General features: G+C 38.7%; 1 protein-coding gene across 1 annotated transcript in view; it reads right to left on the bottom strand.

Annotated features, from left to right (window-relative positions):
• Positions 1-4115: 4115 nt before the first annotated feature.
• Positions 4116-23079, bottom strand: part of LOC124616356 (probable cytochrome P450 6a14) — a 105700-nt gene continuing 86736 nt past the window's right edge. The window contains exons 5-7 of the mRNA XM_047144666.1: positions 22789-23019; positions 15882-16133; positions 4116-5003 (exon numbers count right to left, since the gene is read on the bottom strand). Coding sequence (XP_047000622.1) covers positions 4834-5003; positions 15882-16133; positions 22789-23019 — 653 coding nt within the window. The 3' untranslated portion in view covers positions 4116-4833. The remainder of the gene's footprint in view (positions 5004-15881; positions 16134-22788; positions 23020-23079) is intronic.

Raw genomic sequence — 23079 nt, forward strand, 5'->3', positions numbered from 1 at the left:
AACCACAACGGAGTTGTATCCAGAAAGAGGCCAGAGTAGACCACAGTCCATGAAGAGCGGCAACAGCCTTTTCCAGTAGCTGTACGAGCAACTGTCTGAATGACTCACTGATTCGGTCTTGCAGCATTATCCAACATTCTGTTGCTACGCTGCTACCGTGAATGGCTGAAAGCAAGGGGAAACTGCAGGCATTACTTTTCAATAGCGCATACAGCTCTGCTGTGTGGCTTAATGATGATGTCATCCTCTCAGTTAAACTATTCCGGAGGTAAAATAGGCCCTCGTTCACATCTCCAAACAGAGATTATTCAGGATGATGTGATTAGGGAAATCAAAACTGAAGTTATACAAGTCGGAGGGTGGAATGTCAGCTAGGCACATTAGACAATTTAAAAAGGGAAATGAATAAGTTGAAGTTAGATGTAGTGGGAATTCGTTAAACGTGGTGGCAGGAAGAATAGAACATCTGGTCAGGTGTGCACAGGATTATAAATGTAAGATCAGACAGAAGGAAAGCAGAAGTAAGTCTAATAATGAATAATAAAAATAGAAATACGATTAAGCTACTACGAGCAGCAAAGTGAACACATTATCACAGCCAAGACTGATATAAAGCCAACACCCACCAATGAAATACAAGTTTGTATGCAAGTTAGTTTATATGCCGGTTAGATCCGCATATGACGAATAGGTTGGAAGAATGTATGAAGAAATAAAAGAAATTATTCAGTCAGTTAAGAGACCTAAAAAAATTAATTATGATGGGGGACTGGAACTGGATAGCAGGAAGAGGAATAGAAGTAAAAATAGCAGGATAACAAGGACGGAGGGAATGAAAGAATAACTGGAATGGTGGAATTTTGCACAGAGCATAATTTCCTAATTGCTAATACTTGGTTTAAGAATCGTGAAAAAAAAGTATGTACATGGGAGAGACCTCGGGAGACTTAGAGTTTTTGACTGAGTTTGTACAGGTAAGACATAGATTTTGAAACCAAATTTAATGCTTCAAAAATTTCCAAGGGCAGATCTGGACTGACCATAATTTACTTGTTACGAACAGCAGATTAAAACTGTAGAAATTTCAGTAAAGTATATAATTAAGAAAATGGTATCTTGGTAAATAGAAACAAGCAGAGGTTGTTAGCATTTGAAAGGTAAATAAATGTAAATGTCGAGTGACTAGGGCCCCCTCGTCGGGTAGACCGTTCTCTGGGTCCACGCCTTTCGATTGGACGCCACTTTGGCGACATGCGCGTCGATGGGGATGAATAGATAATGATTAGGACAACACAACACCCAGTCCCTGAGCGGAGAAAATCTCCGACCCAGCAGTGAATCGAACCCAGGCCCTTAGGATTGGCATTCTGTTGCGATGACCACTCAGCTACCGAGGGCGGACTGTTTCAAAGGTGACATTTGGTAATGGTTGGCTGAAACAAAGGAAAAGAGCACAATAGAAGCTGCGTGGGTAATTTTCATAGATTAGGTAGGAAGGAAACAGAGGATCAAATAGGTATAAAGCCACAGCCTATCAGAAATTCTTTGGTAATGTAGGAGACACCGAAGCAGCAAATGACGCAGGCACAAGGGAATATAGAAGTCTAAATAATGAGTGACAGAAAATGCAAATCGGCTAAGAAGAAATAGTTCGAGGATAAATAAATACAAAGCTGCAGAAGCATGTGTGAGTAGGGAAAAGATAGACACCTTTGTACGAAAAGTTAACAGATCTTTGCACAAAAGAGAAGCAGCTGTATGAATATAAATAACTGAGATACTAAACCAGTAGAAAGCGAAAAAGAGAAGTTGAAAAGTGAAAGGACTGTTCAGAAGGACTATTCAAGGGAAATGAACTTGAAGACAGAATATTCAAACGGGAAAGGAAGTAAATCAGTTCGGAGATCCGATACTGTAACTAAAATCTGACAGAGCACTGAAAAACCGAAGCTGAAACTACTCCCCTGGAGTAAACGACACTCCCTCGGAATTATTGAGATCCTTGGGAAAGCCATCCATGATGAAATTATTCCATTTACTGTTTAAGATATATAGGACAGATGAAATACCATCAGAATTCAAGAAAAATGTAAAAATACCAGAAGGTAGTTGCTGACAGGTGCGAATATTACTGAACCATCAGTTTAATTAGTCATAGTCGGACGCTACTGACACGAATAATTTACAGAAGAATGGGAGATACATAGAACCGAACCTCAGAGAAGATCAGTTTGGGTTCCAGAGCAATGTAGGAACATCTGAGGCACTACTGACCCTAAGAATTATCTTGGAAGTTAGGTTAGGCAAACCTATGCTTATAGCATTGTTAGCATTAGACAAACCTTTTGAAAATGTTGACTGGAATTCACTCTTTCATGTTCTGAATGGTTCTGAATGCAGTAGGGATAAAAAAAGTCATATAAGGCCATTTACAACTTTTCAGAAACCAGACTACGGTTGCAAGAGTCGAAGTACATGAAAGGGAAGCGTGGTTACAAGGGACTGAGACAGGGCTGTAGCCTATCCCTGATATTATAAGTTGTACAATGAACAAGTAGTAAAGGAAATCAAGAAGAAATTTGGAAAGGGATTTAAGGTACAGGGACAAGAAACAAAATGTATGTGATTTGCCAGTGACTCAATATTTCTGTCAGAGACGGCAAAGGACTCGGAAAAACAGTTGAACAGAATGGATAGTGTATTGGAAACGATTATAGGATGAACATCAACAACAGTAAAAATAAGGGTAATGAAAAGTTGTGGAATTAAATCAGGTTTTACTGATTAAATTGGGTTAGAAACGAGACAATAAAACTAGTAGATGAGTTTTGCCATCAAAATAACTGTTGACGGCTGAAGTAACAAGAAAATAATTTCCGACAAAGAGAAATCTGTTAACATTCAGTATAATTATAAGTGTTACTAAGTCTGTTCTGAGGACATATGTCTAAAGTGTAGCCTTGTATGGAAGTGAAATGTGGGTGGTAAGCAGTTCATACAAGAAGAGAAGAGAAACTTTTTAAATGTGATCCTGCGGAAGAACGGTGAAGATTAGACAGGTAGATAGAATAACTAATAATAAGATACTGAATGAACTCGAAAAAAACAGGAGTAGATAGCATAAAATGATTAACAGAGAGGATCAGTTGGAAGGACAAGTACTTAAGCATCAAGGGATCGTCAATTCGTTAACGGAGGGAAGTGTGGGAAGTAAAAATTACTGAGGGAGACCAAGGCATAAAAACAGTAAGCTGCTTCAAATGGGTGTAGGTAGAAATAGTTATTGAGAGATGAAGAGGCCTGCACACAATAAGACAGTGTGGTGAGAAGTATTAAACCAGTCTTCAGACTAAAAATAGTAGCAACTATAGTGCGTAAAAATTTGTCTGTGGGACAATATTTTAAGCAATTTTTCTTTTTCAATTATAAAACATTTTTTATTTTTATCTTCTCTGATATGAAAATGACGCTGTTTTGATGCCTGCCACCCTTGTCATTTTACAACATATTCAATTCATTACAGCCTTTCATATTAATAAAGGTGTTCTGTAATTAACTTCCAGACTTGTTTACTGATGGATCATATGAAAATGTGTGATTCACTGAAACGCTCTGCACTTTTAAATTTTTCATTACGTATAAAGCTAGTCTCACATAAAGTGTTCACATAAGTCTCCAGTGACAGAGTACGTCCTAGAGTGGAGTAGAGGTCGGCCTAAGCTGTGAGAACTGATGAAACTCTGCCATATGAATGGTCTCTTATCATACGAGACTGATATCTGGCGTTTCTGCTTTTTAATTCAGTTGCAATTTTAGTCAAATATTCTATGATATATTACACACTCTGAGAACCAATTTTGCACTAACAGTAGTAACACTGTAATTCAACACATACTTTATTCTGCAACATACTTCTCTTGTCATCAAACCACGTTGACAAAATTTCTATAGGGATCGTTATATCAAAGCAATAGTATTACATTGGTCACTTTGTTTACAACTAAAAGAATACTGATACAAGTGAGAATGATGCTGCAAATGTACACTGAATGTAGTAATTTCTAAACTCATATGAATTTTGCTGTGAAAAATGATTGTATCAAATTCTATAGATGAATATAAAAATATGTTTATTACAGAAATAATGCAAAGCCCAGAGTTACAAAATGTATTACTGAAAAATATCACATGTGTATTAACAACATTTGGTGTCTAGATGTAATGCTGACATTTATTGTGAATACATCCAGACACAAGCACGAACAAAAAATATACAAAGCTCACAGGTACCAAAATCTTAATTGAAATATATTATCTACCAGTTGACAACATATCATGATCAAATATAATGCTGCCATGTAGTGAGAATACATCCAAACAGAAGCAAAGGCAAAACAAAAATTTAAAAACGGTTTACTGATCACCAATAAGAAGTAATGTAACCTAAAATGTCATGACTAGAACTAACAGTGTTCATTAGTAATTCTGAATGTTACACAGCCACAACACAATACTCACATATATATAAGAAAACATTCCTCCATCTGTTTCTTGTAAAATAAGTTATCGCTCTCCCCATATATAAAATAGCACCAATTACAGTCATATTTATGAAATACTTTGATTATTCTCTTTATAAAATGTGTGTAATATGTCCTTTGTGGAGATTTATAGAGTGTTAAAACACGAAATGAGAAAAAATAGCTTATAACACAAAAAGCAACAGCACTTTTAAAAAAGCAGTCTTCAGAGGCAGTAAAATAAATATTTTGCAAAGAAATATTTTTCTGTGTATTTGCAAACATTGAATTATGTATACAATTACTTTTACATTTATTTTTCCCTAGAAGTGTAGCGCAGCCATATTCCTGAGACAGGATTCAGGAGGAGAGAACGTTTAGTCCACTCCAATTTCCGAACAGTACGATCACAGGGTTCGACACTGTAGTGACTGAGCAAACTGGCTAGGCCCATTTTCGTCTGCATGAGGCCAAACCGCATACCTGAAAAAATATATAAACAGTCGCTTATGTCTCAGTTAGCGTAACGTTCGCAGCATCCATCGCAGTCTTTCCGTCCCTCACACTGTTCTTTCCCCTTTAACATTCCGACACACACACGCACTATTCTATACTGGATTTTAGACTGAAAAGCCATTTGAAGCCTGAAATGGGACTAAATTTATAAAAATTGTGCAATTTTTTCCAGCTTTGCGTTTAAAATCCCGGAAGAGGCAGTAACATTTTTACGCAGCAAACCTAACTGTGGTGTGTGAGAAAAACAAATGCTGTACCTTTATTATTTTTCCTCCTCTTCCTCATCCACGAATGATGTGCTGGGAGGACAGTACTTTTCAGTAAACGCTGTTGTCTACGGTGTAATTACATTCATTATGCGAAAGATAATTGTGAGTAGGTAATTGTGAAGACTAGGAATAGTAAGCGTAAACCTTTCGGTAATACACATCGCCTTTCTCGTGCCTGGAGTCTCTTGGATATTTCCTCAAAAACCAAGTAAATAAATGAAAGTGAAAGGAAACAGAATGCGGTACACACAGACGACATAGCACACGCCTCCACCAGTAAGGAAGAGTTGGGAAAATGGTCACTGTAAAGAGCAACCTTCATGACACACGAATCGCTTTCATGATATTAGGTTGGTGCGTAAGTTGGTAGCACTTTTGTTTTGCATGGTGGTATAGCGGTTGCTATGAGTTTATTTGTTGATTGTCATTTTTTTATTTGCAGTTAACTGTTGCTATCTTAGTTTACATATTGTGATATTGTCATTTGTAGATAGTGAGTACAGCTGTGAACGCTAGAAAATGAAGTGCTAAGTTGAGAAATCGGAACATTTCAGACGTATTCTCCTGTTTGAGTTCAACAGAGGAGTGACAGCAGCGGAGCCAGCCAGAAACATTTGTGGTTTGTTTGGGTATAATACCATTGCACAGAGCACGCCAGGAAAATGGTTTTTCATTTTAAGGAGAATCATTTCAACGTTAGGAAGACTTTTGTGGTTTGATGAAGGTCGTTTAATCGCATTAGTGCACGATATACACATCAGTGTACTCTGGAAATGGCAAATGCGATGAAATGTGATCATTCAAACATCGTGCGACATTTGCGTGCATTGGGGAGGATACAAAAATCGAGTGTATGGGTACTGCATACTCTAAGCCAAAATCAAAAAAATCAGCGGGTATATGTACATGTGCACCTCAGCATATTCGTCGTCAACTGGCTCCTGAATAATACCGACTATTCCTATCTTGTATCGTCACCGGTAACGAGAAATGTTGTTTTTATGGTAAATAAAGAAAAGAAAGGAATGGTTGAGCCCGAACAAAGCAGTAACTCCCCGAGCAAAGACATTCGCGCATCCACAAAAGTTAATGTTACACATCTGGTGGAACAGCGACGGTGTTGCGTACTACGAATTGCTTCCCCGAGGTGTAACCATCAATGCTCACACTTATTGTCAACAACTGAGACGTCTTGCAGACGCGCTCCAAGAACAATGACCAGGAAAAATAGCGTTAATTGATGCTACTCCCCGATAACGCCCGCCCACAATCTGCAAGACAAACAAAAAAAAATAAAAAAAAATCGCTGAACGCTGTACAGGAGAAGTGTTGGGAAATCATTGCACATCCGGCATATTCACCTGATCTTGCGCCTTCATATCTTTACCTTTCCCGCCCTCTGTCGAATAACCTTCAAGGAAGATCAGCGTTGGAGGAATGTTATAAATAGTGAAGGAGAATATATTATTGACAATTAAAGTCTGGCTCTGAGCACTATGGGACTTAACATCTGTGGTCATCAGTCCCATAGAACTTAGAACTACTTAAACCTAACTAACCTAAGGACATCACACACATCCATGCCCGAGTCAGGATTCGAACCTGGACGGTAGCAGTCGCGCAGTTCCGGACTGAGCGCCTAGAACCGCGAGACCACCGCGGCCGGCCAACTAAAGTCTCTCTTATGTTAAAACCTACGGGAAAACGCTTCGAATTATGCACCAACCCAATAAAGAAATCGTTTTTTTTTTTTTTTTTTTTTTTTTTTTTTTTTTTTTTTTTTTTATATATATATAAAACGAGTGAGGATGGACGGTTCTTGTTTTGATGGCGCACTCCCAGATTGGTTTGCGAAGTTCTGTAATCCTTGCCATCTACCTTCTTCACTTCTAAATAACTACAGCATTATACACTGATCTGCCAGAACGTTACGGCCACCTACCTAATCGCCGATATCTCCACCTTTGACACGAATGACAGAGGCAACGCATCGTGGCATGGAAGCAATGAGGTCTGGTAGGTCGCTGGAGAGAGCTGGCATCACATCTGCACACAAGTCGTCTAATTCCCGTAAATTCCAGTGAGGGGGGCGATGAGCTCTGACGCCACGCTCAATCACATCCCCGATGTGTTCGATTTGCTTCAGGTCTGGCAAGTGAGTGGCCTAGCACATCAATTGTAACTCTCAACTGCGTTCCTCGAACCACTCCATCACACATCTGGCCTTGTGATATGGCGCATGATCTTGTTGAAAAATGCTACTGCCGTCGGGAAACATGATGGTCTTGAAGGGGTGTTAGTGGTTATAGCCTCTAATACTCTATAATTGGTACCATAATGTTTAAAACTTCATCAACAACCTTTTCCAAATCTATTAATATGTTGTATGCTTCCTTGTCATTCATAAATATGTCACTTGTTACTAGCTGCAGTTCTGTAATTGATTCCCAGTGAACTAATCTGAAACCTTACGGGCCTGTCCTAATCTGCTTCCCACTGTCTCTGCCATTCCTCGTTCAAGTACTTCATTACTAGAATATTTTTAGGCGTGTTACGCTATGCTTATTATGTGTTACGTTTCCTATCCGTCTACTCTTCTTTTCTTCTGAAACGAAATAATTTTTTGAAAATCATATGGAATTTCTCTCGTTTTAGAAATTTAAAATTCATTATACATGTTACTCCACATTTCGACATGATGTCCATAAGAGACCCATCAAAATTTAATCAACACCTTTAGTACCTACTTTGTGGAGGGGAATGAGCGGTTTTTTCGATTAGAGGCAGAAAGGGCGTCAGTATAAAGGGGTACATGGCAAACACAGGAAGGTAGGCTTACAACAGTCGGTATTGTAACTGTAAACTGTCGTAGCTGAGTTGGGAAAAAAAACAGAGCTCCAAGCACTAATAGAAAGCACTAAAGCTCAAATCGTTATAGGTACAGAAAGCTGGCTTAAGCCAGAAATAAGTTCCGTCGAAATTTTTACAAAGAGCCTAACCGTGTTCAGAAACTACAGAATAAATACAGTTGATCAGTTTGTGGTGTAGCGTTTATCGCAGTCTGAAGCAGTTTATCTTGTAGTGACATTGGAATAGATAGTTCCTGTGAATTACTATGGATATAGGTGTACTTCAAAAGAGGAATAAATTAATATAAAAAATTGGTTCATTTTACCGACCTCCAATTCAGGTAATACGGTCGTTGAACAGTTCAAAGAAAGCTAGGGTCTGATTTCAAATACATACCCTACTCATGCCATTATAGTTGGTGGCGACTTAGAGCTACCGTCGATATATTGGCGAAAATAACGTTTAAAGTCAGTGGTAGGCATAACACATCGTCTGAAACCGTACTTGCGCTCTCAGAAAATAATTTTTAACTGTTAGTTCAGGAGTCCACCCAGAGGGTAAATGGTTGCAAAAATATTCTTCACCTCTTAGCAACAAATAATTCTCAACTAATGGTGTGTGTATTCACAAGTACAAGGTTGTTTAACGAGACTGAATACTATAACATTCAAACTCACCAAAAATAAAAGCAAAATACATTTATTTAAAAAAAATAGATAACAACTGGCTTGACGTTAGGAGGCAGTCTCCACTCCTTCCAATCTAACAACGTAAGCGTGGACTGGTTCTGGTTTGAATTGAAAGAAACAGTATCGACGGCAGCTGAGAGACATCTGTGTACCACATAAGCTAATAACAGATGGTACCGATTCCCCATGGCACACAAAACATGTCAGAGCACTGTTGCAGAAGCAACGAAAACAGCATGCCAGTTTTAAAAGAACACAAAAGCCCGAAGATTGGCGATGTTTTACAGAAGCTCAAAATTTAGAGCGAACTTCAATGCGAGGTACTTTTAATAGTTTCTATAACGGAACTCTGTCTCTAAATTTGGCAGACCAACCTCATTAGTGATAAGGCGCAATCAGGACCTTCGCTGCGCTATAAAAATAGGAATGTTATTGATGACGGCGCCACTAAAGCAGGGTTACTAAACAGTTTTCTCAAATTCTTTCATCAAAGAAGACGAAGTAAATATTCCAGAATTCGAATCAAGAACAATTGCCACCATGAGCAACTTACAAGGAGATATCCTAGGTGTAGCGAAGCAGCTTAAAACAGTACCGGTCAAGATTTATACGAATAAGGTTCCTTTCAGAGTATGTTGATACAATAGATCCTTATTTAGCAATCGAGTACAACAGCTTTCTCGACGAAAGATCCGTACCTAAAGACTGGAAAGTTGCACGAGTCACAAAATACCCACCAATGGAAATAGGAGTAATGCGCTGACTTACAGGCATATATCGTTAAAGTCGATTTGCAAAAGGACTTTGAACGTATACTGCGTTCGAACATTATGTTTTAACTCGAATGAAACGATATATTGACAAACAGTGAAAACGGATTCAGAAATGTCGTTCTTGTGAAACACAATAAGTACTTTATTCTGACAAAGTAATGAGTGCTATCGACAGAGGATGCCAAATTGATTCCATATTTTTAGATTTACAGAAGGCTTTTGATACCGTGCAATTGTGAAAATGTGGTTGCCAGTTGTATGAATGTTACTTATATGGTATTCTGTAAATGCAATGCCATAAACAGGCAACAACACATACATGAGGTACATGAATAATGTGACAGTAGTAATTATATTAATATAGTGTGGCACACCACTTTTAAAAAAAATCAATTTTAGAGTTGCAGTAATATGTGACTGGGCAGGCAGCCATATTATGATGTGACACTTTGTTTGGATTATTATAAACAAAGGTCTTAAGCACAACATAGAACTGTATCTTAATGGCAATAGCCTTAAAAGCCGTATTGCATCCACTGAGCTTGCATGTGATTCTGCAAAATTAAATCCCAGTGAAACCAATGCAATAGCCTTCAAAACCAATAAAATAATCACAAGACACCTAAAAAGTACTTCACACCAAAACAGTGACCAAAAGACACTGAATTGTATCAACTTCAAACTTTTTAACTGTAAAGCTCTAATAGTGAAGACAGAAGAAGGTAGCTGTGCAGTTATAATGTATGAAAATGAATATGTTGACAAAACCATGGAATTTTTCAGTAGTAATAACATAATCGAATTAGGCTTTGATCCCACTTCTAAATTTTAAGCAAAGCTTAAGAAAACTCTTAAGAAATGTAATTTCCTCCTAAGTAATTGGAAAGTGCATTACTGCATTGCTCATGAACCCCATTGCCCCTCACATTTAATCACAGCCTAAGATACTTAAAAAGCATTGTCCAATCAGGCCTATTGTTAACTCTAGGAACAGCCCTTCATATAGATTAAATTACAGACTGCTAGCTCTTCTAAATACCCATTATACATTTGAAACCAACTACTCCATTAGGAACACATATGAGCTCATTGACAAAATTAAAAATGTGCACATTCCACCAACAACTAGATTTGCATCGCTCGACATTGTAAATCTCTATATTAACATCCCAATACAGGACACCATAAATATAATCAAGAACAATCTGCTTAGACATAGGAAACTGAGTATGGCAGAAATCTATGAGCTCATTGAGTTACTAACATTGGTGCTGTCATACAATTACTTCAGGTTTAATAACAAAATTTACAAACAGAATGATGGGTTGGCAATGGGTAGCAGCCTAGCTGGGAAGTTAGCAGACATTTACATTAAGCACTTAGAGCACACATTTTTCTAAACTAACAATCACATCAGCAGCAAAATAATCTACTATAAAAGGTATGTAGATGGTACAATCATTCTTTTTGATGACACTAATGAAGAAATTGAAATACTAGCGACCAAGCTGAGCAGCATGCGCAATAACATCAAATTCACTGTTGAACATGAATCCAATAACACCATCAGTTCCTTATATTTAAAAATTTTAAGCAAAAACCGGAAACATTACTTTGAAATTTATAGAAAGCAAACAGCCACAGATGTGTGCATCAAAAGCTCATCTTGCCGTCCAGACCAACATAAGATGGCATACTTCAGATCCATGATTAATCTCCTGCATAAAATTCTACTGGAACCAGTTGAACAACATAAAGAAAACAATATGATCAAAGCCATAGCACTAAATAATGGATATAACCCTCACATGATTAATAAATTATCAGAAAAAATTCAAAAAACCGCAGACAAGAAAGCTCCACACCAGACACCTATGCAGTCAACACAAAAGTCTGTAGAAAGCAGCAGAAAATATGTCACACTTCCTTTTCTAGGGAGCATATCTCATAAAATAAGTAATCTTTTCAAAAACAGAAACATAAATATAAGCTTCCACACAAACCATAAACTTCAGCAGCTAATCATTCATAACATAAATAATAACAACCCCCCATACAAAAGATCAGGTATACATAAACTCAGATGCCAAAATTTCCCCCTCCTTCTATATTGGACACACTGGGAGAAACTTTGAGATTCGATTCAAAGAACATTTAGATACGCTTGAACACTCCTTCAAAATCTGCATTTGCAATGCACACAACCCTCAGTAAACATGGATTAAAAACATTGAAGACCACATCCAAAGATTGCATCATGCTGAGAAAGGAAGCCTCATAAATCTGCTTGAAGAGATAGAAATATATACACATAAAAGCAAACCACCACATCATATTCTCAATGAACAGACAGAGCTAGCCAATGCAACCTTTCTACAAAATTTCACTCACCTATTATCCAGTTTAAAACATAAATAAACACTGCTCCTTTTAACAATAACATACAATCAATAATCCAAGCAAAGTATTGCATCCTAAATGGCTGCCTGCTCAGTCACACTTTACTGCAACTGTAAAATTGATTTAAAAAAACTGGGGTGCCATACTATCTTAATATAATTACTACTGTCACATTATTAATGTATCTCATGTATATGTTGTTGAGTGTTTGTGGCATTGTATGTACACAATATCATATAAGTAACATTCATACTAATGGCCACCACATTTTCCCAATTTATTTGTAATTAATGCTCACTGAATATGGAATGCTCACTATGTAACACTTATTCTTTGTGATATAAATACTTGTAATACCACCATGATTCTTTGGGAAAAAAATTCACTGTCAAATTTAAGCAATGTGTATATTATAATACAAGAACTTCTTTGGCACTGCTTTACACCAAAATATAGCTACCTGCTTAGTCACACTTTATTGCAACTATACTTGATTCAAAACTTCAGTGTGCCATATGATTTATATATAATTGTTACTGTCATGTTATTCATTTTATCTCACCTCTATGCTGCTCCCTGTATATAGCACAGTATTTACATAATACTATATAAGTAGAATTCACACAAGCTGGTTACGACATCTGTTAACTTTATCTGTAATATTATATGCTCATAATGTAAGGTTTATCTTTATGTTTTAATTTTCATTATGTTATGTATATTTTTTAAAAACAGTCATACTGTGAAATCAAAGCAATCTGTGAAGTGTAATATCTCTGAGAGAGAATGTCTCTGACACTGTTGTATTTGTAAGTCTGCAATCTGTGTCAACCTCACATGTGGCAAATACTTTCTGGTGTGTGTGTGTGCACGCACAGTGCTTCGCACAATATGGTGATGTGCAAATTATATAAGTGCTGCATATATTTTGGAATATTTGAAAAATACAATCCAGCAATTTTGCAACAAAATCGCGCGGAATTTTCGGTGTAAGTACCATAACCACTTAACCTCACATATTTATTTTGTATTTCATTGTTTGGAGGTTAGTTACGTTCACATAGGGCGCTTCTACCACTGTTTTCTACCGTAGGGCACCAAACACACCAAGAATATTTCGCCACAGTGGAAGAATAAAAATCGAAAACTGACCATTATGTAAAGTGTATCTTTTAAATCGTGTGAACAGCTGTCTGATGATGAACTTGTCAGTTCGAAACTGGTTACGGCGCTATTTACTTAAATAAGTAGCAGTATTAATAGTGGCTGGTTGCTATCTTCTTCTTTTGTAAGAACCAACCTACATTAACTGTAAATTCAACTAAATACTTAGGGACTACAATCACGAATTGTTTAAATTGGAACGGTTACATAGATAATGTCGTGGGAAAAGCGTACAAGGATTGCGGTGTATTGGCAGAACACTTAGAAAATGCAACAGATCGACTAAAGTGACTGCTTACAATACGCTTGTCCGCCCTCTTCTGGAGTGTTGCTGTGCGGCGTCGAATCGGCATCAGATAGTACTAACGAAAACATCGAAAAAATCCAAAGAATGGCAGCTCTTTTTGTATTACCGTGAAAGAGATGAGAGAGGCCACGGATCGGATATGCGAATCGGGGCGGCAATCAGTAAAACAAAGGCATTTTTAGTTGCAGCTGGATGTTCTCATGAAGCTTCAATCGCCAACTTTCTCCTCAGAGAGTGAAAATATTTTGTTGGCTCTCACCTAAACAGAGATAAACGATAATCATAATAAAATAAACGAAATCACAGATCACACGTAAAGATTTAAGTGTTCGTGTTTCTCACACACTGTTCTAGAGTGGAACGGTAGGGAAATAGCTTGAAAGTGGTTCGATGAACCCTCTGCTAGGAACTTAATTGTGAAATGTAGAGTAATCATGTATATGTAGATGTACTGAATTCGTGCAAAGCTTTCTAGAAATTTAGAGGCTAGGACTGAACCTCCACTACCACAGTCTTATACCAAGTCCTCAAGACAACTATGGAGTTTCACCAAGTGTTGTTCCCATCTTCTTGCCTGCTATTACACAGTTACCTTTCTTATCTCCACTTATTATTGTCCTTGTTCTGTGCTCTTTAAAATGATTGTTTTAATACTACATGAACAGTGTCTATCTTGTCTTGTTCATGTTGGTTCTCTGACTATGACACAAGTCCTCCCTCCATTTTTACCTATCTTTTCTACGATTAGTGAATCCGTTGCATTAGAAAAAAGAAACAGGATCTTGGATCAATGAAACTAAATGAGATATGGAAATTGTAAAGAAGTTACACTTTTCTTTATTTAGCGCTTTCCTCGTACAATCTACAGCCGTGAGAATGGGAGGGTTCTTCGAGTTTTCCTGAGTCTGCCTCTGTTTTCTCTCTCAATTGCAGCGCCTCTTCCAGCATCCTGCTTGACCGATCTCTTCTCCGGTTACCTCTTCCATTAAAGGTGGAAAACAAATTATCTATATTCAAAGTACATGTCTAGGGCACTCAATCATTGCTCTTGGATAATCTTCCCCTGATGCTTTGTGCTTTTCTTTACTTTCTTCCAAATACCTTCGTCTTGTTTTCTATATTCTAAGTGGATCTCGTTTCTGGTACTTGGATCTGACTTTTGTTCGTTCACTTACACTGCAAGATTAGCAGTCATAAGTCAATTCGATATATAGATATGTCAATACAGAATTATTTTTGTCGCCACTGATATCTCCCTTGTTAAAATTCTGTCTGAATGTACTGAATAGACAACCGACTTCTTCAACGACTTTCACCATTGCTTCTTTCCTGTACCGATTCAAGCTGTTAAATAATTGTAATTATTTATATCTGTCTATCTACGCCAACTGAAATCCATCCATTGAAGTATTTCCATTCAGCACCGTTTCTTCTACTCTTCACTTCCCCCACTCACACCCGGTGCTGTATTGAGGTTGTTCAAATGGCTCTAGCAGTATGTGACTTAACATCTGAGGTCATCAGTCCCCTAGATTTAGATCTACTTAAACCTAACTAACCTAAGGACTTCACACGCATCCATGCCCGAGACAGGATTCTAACCTGCGACCGTAGCAGCAGCGCGGATCCGGACTGAAACGCCTAGAACTGCTCGGCCACAGCGGTCGGCAGCTGCATTGAGGTTTTCTTCACTCTGATAACTGGCATTACGTTACTTACAAATGTTAAACTGAACAGCTTAACCGTCACATCAACAGTTCAATGGTCACATCAAATAGTTTCCTGTAGATGGTTTCTTTACTTGAATGCTACATATCTGCTTTACTCATTCGAGGCATGTTACAAAAAATAACAGTACAACTGTTTTAAGAGCAAAGCAACACATGTAAGAGGTCACTTTATTGAAAAAAGAGTAATTTGGAAAAAAGAAAAGAAACAAAACCATGAGAGGGGTACGTGGAAATGGAAATGGGAACATGAGAAAACAAGAGAACGTTCATACGTAATAAATGGTTAGATACAGAACGAGTTAATTAAGTACTGGAAATAAATAAGCGTGGAAGACTCGCACGGAAAATACTACCAGACTAACAGACAATTTCGTGGCAAGTAAGCTAAGACACTCATAAACTGTTTTTTTTTTTTTTACTGGAAACAGCTGTAGAGAGGACAATATTACGGACGCATAAATATTACAATACGTATCACAATCGAGAATGTTTGGCGTAAAAGGTATGAACAAAAAAGAAGGAAACATCTTTTAGTGACTATGGTTAGTGCTTGTCGAAGACCTACACGCCACCAGTAATGTTCTGGCAAAATGATGCAGAAAGCACGTTTATTATTACGTGGTACGTGTAATGATGGTGTTAGCATTCAAGACAGCCACGTACCAATGCAAACCCGTGGTCCATCGCCGAAAGGCAGGTACGCAAAAGGGTGCCTCTTGCTCTTCTCCTCTTCTGAGAAGCGTTCCGGGTCGAATCGCTGGGGATCAGGATAGTGCTGTGGATCATTGTGAACGGCCATCACTGGTATCAGGACCATGGTGCCCTTTTCCAGCACCCACTGCCTGTCTGGCACAGTGTACTCCTGTGTCACAACTCGGTTCAGCATCGGCAGAGGCGGATACTTGCGAAGAGTTTCTGAAAATAAAACACCAAAATATGAGTACGTTACGGGAATTCTTGCTTCCGCGGTAATTGCCTTCCCTATTATTTTACCGCTGCAGATTTTGCATCTCCACCACCGACTGATTCTTAGCAACATACAACGCTACCTTTCAACGGCTTCTCTGTATCGAGGAATGTGGCACAATATCACAACAGTCGTACCTGCTTCCTATCTCGTACCTCCATTACTAAGACATTTTCAAATGCTTGCAGTAAATATTGATTAACAATTCTGAAAACATGGAAGGAATTTTTGCACTGCTTAAGTCTGGAGATGGCCAATTTATTCATAGTTCGACCAACCCCATTAAGGATTTGAGTTGTTGAGCTAAATTACTTCAAGCAACAGTATTTATTTATTTATTTATTTACACGTCAAGTTCCGTAGGACCAAATTGAGGAGGAAATCTCCAAGGTCATGGAACGAGTCAGTACATGAAATTAAAACATAAAAGTAATAACAGATAAAAATAAATGTTTATACACACGAACAAAGTTAGTCCATAAGTTTAAGTAAACGCAATCAACAATACAATAAGAATCAGCTTAATTTTTCAAGGAACTCTACGACAGATTAGAAGGAGTGACCCATGAGGAAACTCTTCAGTTTCGATTTGATAGCGCGTGGATTACTGCTAAGATTTTTTAATTCGAGTGGTAGCTTATTGAAAATGGATGCAGCAGTATACTGCACACCTATTTGCACAAGACTTAAGGAAGTCCGATAAAAATGCAGGTTTGATTTCTGCCGAGTGTTAACCGAGTGAAAGCTGTTTTTTCTTGGGAATAAGCTAATTTTGTTAACAAGAAATGACAGTAAGAAATATATCTATTGACAGATCAAACTCAAAATACCCAGACTCGTGAACAGAGGTCGACAAGAGGTTCGTGAACTTACACCACTTATTGGCCGAACCGCCCGTTTCCGAGCCAAAAATATCCTTATAGAATGGGAAGAGTTACCCCAAAATATAATACCATACAACGTAAGCGAATCAAAATAAGAAAAGTAGACTAATTTTCGTGTCGAACGATCACTCACTTCTGATACCGTTCGAATAGAAAAAAAGGCAGTATTGAGTCTTTGAATAAGATCCTGAATGTGGGCATTCCACGACAGCTTACTATCTACCTAGAAACTTGAACTGTTCAGTTTCACTAATCATATGCCAATTCGGTGAAATTAAAACGTCAGATTTTATTGAATTGTGTGTTATAAAATGTAAAAACTGAGTCTTACTGTGATTTAGCGTTAGTTTATTTTCTACAAGGTCACGACTGCACTATTTGAAACCGAGCCAATGTTTCACACAACATCCTTTACTACCAAGCTAGTGTCATCAGCAAGCAGAAATATTTTAGAGTTACCCATAATACTAGAGGGTACCATTATTACAAATAAGGAACAGGCATGGCCCCAACACTGATCCCTGGGGCACCCCAATCTTGACAGTACCTCACTCAAACCCCCCTTCACAACTGTTATCAACACTGTGAATAATGACATTTTGCTGCCTGTTGCTAAAGTAAGCCAATTGTGAGCTACTCCCTGTATTCCCTAATGGTTCACCTTCTGTAGCAATATTTTGTGATCAACAGAATCAAATGCCTTAGTTAAATCAAAAAATATGCCAAGCGTTCGAAACCTTTTGTTTAGCCCATCCAGTACCTCACAGAGAAAAGAGAATATAGCATGTTCAGTTGTTAAACGACTTCTAAAGCCGAACTGGACATTTGATAGCAAATCCTGTGATATGAAATGATCAATTATCCTCACATACACAGATTTTTCAATAACCTTTCTCCCTTTTTATTAAGCGTCTTTACTACTGAGTACTTTCATCGTGCAGGAAACTGACCGTTGCTAAAGGAAAAATTACAAATATGGCTAAATACAGGGCTAACATGTACAGCACCGTACTTTAATATAAACATGAGAGTCCTTAGTCTTCAGTGATTTAATTATTGACTCAGTCTCCCTCTTGTCTGTATCACAGAGGAGTATTTCAGATATCAATTTCGGAAAGGCATTTGCCAAGAGAGTTATATGATTTCCTGTAGAAACTAATTTTTTATTTTCTTCACCAGCAATGCTCAGAAAATGATTGTTAAATTCTGTACATATATCTGATTTATCAGTAACAGAAATATTTTTACTACAAACTGACTTTATATCATGGACCTTGTGCTCTGACCAGACACTTCCTTCGCAACTGACCATATGGTTTTAATTTTATCCAGTGAATTAGCTTTTCTATTTGTGTACCACATACTCTCTGCCTTCCAAATAACATTTTAAGCATCTTACAGTACTGTTAGTAATGGGCTACTGTAGCTTGATTGTGACTATTTCTAACATTTTGATATAATTCCCGCTTTGTTCTACAAGATATCCTTATCCCACTCGACAGCCACCTTGGCTGCCTATTACTGCTAGTACCCCGTTTAGAACGTTCTAATGGAAAGCAACTCTCAAAGAGCATGAGAAATGTGTTAAGGAAAGCATTGTATTAATCATCTATGTTATCGGCACTATAAATATCCTGCTACTATTGTTCCTTGCCAAGGGGTAAAAATCTCTCTACTGCTGTTGGATTAACTTTCCCACATCGTTTGTAATTAAATATGACATTGATTAGAGTACATAATCCCTTTAGTGCTAAAATTTGTGCGTCATGGTCTGAGAGGCCATTCACGCTCTTACTAACAGAATGCCCTTCTAGTAATGAAGAATGAATAAAAATATCGTCTATGGCTGTGCTACTGTTACCCTGCACCCTAGTTGGAAAAAACACACAGTCTGCATCAGATCATAAGAATTTAGGAGATCTACCAACATCCTTTTTCTTGCACCATCATATATTAAATTAATATTGAAGTCAACACATATAAGTAATTTCTGGTACTTCCTACAAAGTGAATCAAGAACCCTCTCTAGCTTGAGCAGAAATGCTCTAAAATCAGAGCTAGGGGACCTATAAACAACAACAATTAGAAGTTTAGTTTCACTAAATTCAACTGCCCCTGCCCAACACTCAAATATCTGTTCAGTGCATTGTCGTGATACATCTATGGACTCAAATGTAATACTGTTTTTTACGTACATAGCCACTCCCCCACCCCACAAGAAACTCCTTGAGAAACAGCTAGCTAATCTGTATCCTGGTAAAGGAAGCCTCTGAATTGTCAAATTATTTAAGTGGTGCTCTGATATACCAATAATTTCAGAGTCAACATCTATAAGCAGTTCACTGACTTTATCTCTAATACTTCTTATATTTTGATGAAATATGCTAATTCCTTCTCTACTAGGAAACATTACATCCTCGGAAGATGAGCCCTTAGTTAGAGGGACTTCCTTTAAGCAAGTATACCTATCAGCTGACTTCAATCTAAAAAAGGTGCAGCTCTAACACCAACTACTACAGGAATTTTTCCATGAGTGACCTGACCACCACCACCACCCACTACACTGTTACCTATAAGCTTAGCCAGCCTCCCTTCCCATACCTATTGAGGTGCAGGACATGCCTAGTGAAACCCGATCCACTGATAGACCCAACTGGCATCACTGAAATGTGACCCATGCCCTCTGCCATCAGTGCTCTCCCCAGCCCCATGTTAACGCGCCTAACAACCGCATTACGGTGAGGCCGTTCACGACGCTGAAACAGTTGCACGAAATGCACATTAGTGCCACCAGTTTGAGTAACTATTTATATCAGGTCATCACCTATGACACATATTCCCCGTCCCTATCAAGACTGTTCCCTGCTCCACCCACTACCACTACCTGCTCCTCCTTCGTAAAATTCTTACGCAACTCCCCTATGCTGTCAGTCACTTGAGCCATCCCTTCACTAGGCTTCACAATGCTGGTGACCTGGTACTCACTCCCCAACACTTCCTGCAACTGCTGGCCCACACCTCTACCGTGAGAACTACCTAGCACCAGAACCTTCTTCTTTCTGCTAGACTTTGTAACTAACCTAGTCCTCCTAATTGCTGAGGACTGCTGCATGTTCCCTACATCTAGATCTACACGAGGCTGCACTCCACTCAGCTCTGACAGTTGGTCAAATCTATTGCATATACGCAAAGTAAAACTGTCTGAATACCTCCTCTTCCTAGCTGCCTTCTTGCCAACTGCCAGTATTCTGACTCTATTGAAAATAATTATGTGATGTTAAACGCCTTTCCCTTCTTAAAGCACAAGCACGTAAGTTACAGATTTCGGCCCACAATAAAATCATTGCGCAACAACAGTGGTGCATTGTCATACACTGATGACCCAAAGAAACTGGTACACCTGCCTAATATCGTATAGGGCCCCAGCGACCATGCAGAAGTGCCGCAACACGACGTGGCATGGACTCGACTATTGTCTGAAATAGTGCTGGAGGGAATTCATGAATTCTGGAGTGGGAGGGGTGGAGATTTCTTCTGAACAGCACGTTGCAAGGCATCCCAGATATGCTTAATGTTCATGTCTGGGGAGTTTGGTGGCCAGCAGAAGTGTTTAAACTCAGAAGAGTGTTCCTGGTGTCACTTTGTAGCAATTCTGGACGTATGGGGTGTCGCATTGTCCCGCTGGAATTGCCCAAGTCAGTCAGAATGCGCAATGGACATGAACGGATGCAGGTGATTAGACAGGATGCTTACGTACGTGTCACCTGTCAGAGTCGTATCTGAACGTATCAGGGGTCCCATATCATTCCAGATGCACACGCCCCATACCATTACAGAGCCTCCACCAGCTTGAAGAATCCCCTGCTGACATGCATGGTCCATCTATTCATGAGGTTGTCTCCATGACCGTATACGTCCATCCACTCGATACAATTTGAAACGAGTCTTCGACTACGCAACATGCTTCCAGTCATCAACAGTTAAATGTCAGTGTTGACTTGCCCAGGCGAGGCGCAAAGCGTTGTGTCATGCAGTTATCAAGGGTACACATATGGGCCTTCGGCTCCGAAAGCCCATATCGATGATGTTTTGTTGAATTGTTCGCACTCTGACACTTGTTGATGGCCCAGCACTGAAATCTGTAGCAGTATGCGGGAGGATTGCACCTCTGTTACGTTGAACGATTCTCTTCAGCCGTCCTTGGTCCCGTTTTAGTAGGATCTTATTCCGGCCGCAGCGATGTCGAAGATTTGATGTTTTGCTGGATATTTACGGTATACTCGTGAAATCAGCAGCAATTTGCGGATAGGTTGCATTTCTGTCATGTTGAATAATCCTCTTCAGTCGTCGTTGGTCCCGTTCTTGCAGGATCTTATTCCGGCCGCAGCGGTGTCGAAGATTTCATGTTTTACCGGATTCCTGATATACACGGTACATTCGTGGAAAGGTCGTACGGAAAAATCCCCACTTCATCACTACCTCGGAGATGGTGTGTCCCATCGTTCGTGCGCCGACTATAACACCACGTTCAAACTCGCTTAAATCTTCATAACCTGCCATTGTAGCAGCAGTAACAACTGCGCCAGATACGTGTTTGTTGCCTTATATTTGTGTTAGAGGCCGCAGGGCCGTACTCTGTCCATTTGCATATTTCTGTATTTGAATATGCGTGTCTACAACAGTTTCTTTCGTACGTCAGTGTAGGTATTAGTGACGTAAATCTCCTTATGATTTCTGGTGGTGAATGTATCGCCGTTTCTTCACGTGAAGACAATGACTATAGTAATGATGCATTAACAGACAAACTTCTCGATCAGGCTAATGAAATTATGACACATACATAGGAAAAAGTAATGGTTTTATTCGAACGTCACGCGGAAACTAGTTCCATCGAAATAATGCCGGTGAAACGCTTGCGTAATCTTACTGTACATAAACGAAATAGAAATCCGTCTCAAAAAAAGGTACTAATTATTTCAGAACATCAAATTCAAACGTTTCTTTCAATATCTGGTAGCAATAAGTGAAAATAATGTGCAGTTTATGTGATTATGTAAAAATTCATATAGCGTCTGTATTTGAGGTATTTATCCAATGTCACCCTCATTTTTTACTAAATTTCCGGATTTTTGGTTATGCGGATGACTTAGCCCGGATGAACTAGATTCCACAGTACATGAAAACACGCATCGGCGAGTCAGTTTATTTTCATGGGATTGGCGCTCAGTTCGGTCGTCGTTTAAGACAATAGTTTTCAGAAAAAACGGATCAGATTCCTTCTAAACGTAATTAATTTTAAGTACATTTTTGGATATTTCTTTGAACATCGCCTCTATCTTTATACCGTTAGTCACTCGAACTAATGTTTGAAGACCACAATATTGTTGCGAAATTGTGATACGATGTCATTTTTTTCTCATGAAGGCAGTCTCTACATGAGGTTTGCCTACTTTATTCTTAGAAAGGGTAAACAATGAACTTCTCTGCAGACTATTAACGTTCGTTTGTCGTTGCTTGGTTCCATCATGAATTCAAATCTCATCTAGAAGGAACAAGACGTCTAAATGAGTACCATACAATACTTTAGGTGTCATACGTTGACGTTTGTTGTTTTGAGAACGTATTGGCTATACTAAAATGTTACTGGTACAGTAATATGCAATATTCTCAATTGATCTAGTTCGGACTCTTTGACATAAAACATGGTAGACTTGCTTGCCTGAAACAACTTTGTCGAGGTAAGGCATGTTCATGACATTGTCGTATGTAAGCTGGCCGCCAGATTTTTGCAGTGCCTCGTCGATTTCCTGTTGCAGTTTCTTCTGGATGTCTTGATGGAACGCTAGTTCATGTAACGCCAAGCTCATGGTGGTCGACGACGTTTCGAATCCCGCCAGCAAAAACACCGCACATTGCGCTGTCAGCTGTCCAATGGTCAGCTTTATGCCCTCTGAAAAAAGAAAAGAAAAAACACACAGTTAGTTCAATTCCCCTCTTTATCTTATTAATT

The sequence above is a fragment of the Schistocerca americana genome, chromosome 5, assembly GCF_021461395.2.
Source record: "Schistocerca americana isolate TAMUIC-IGC-003095 chromosome 5, iqSchAmer2.1, whole genome shotgun sequence".
In the NCBI taxonomy this organism is placed as follows: Eukaryota; Metazoa; Arthropoda; class Insecta; order Orthoptera; family Acrididae; genus Schistocerca; species Schistocerca americana.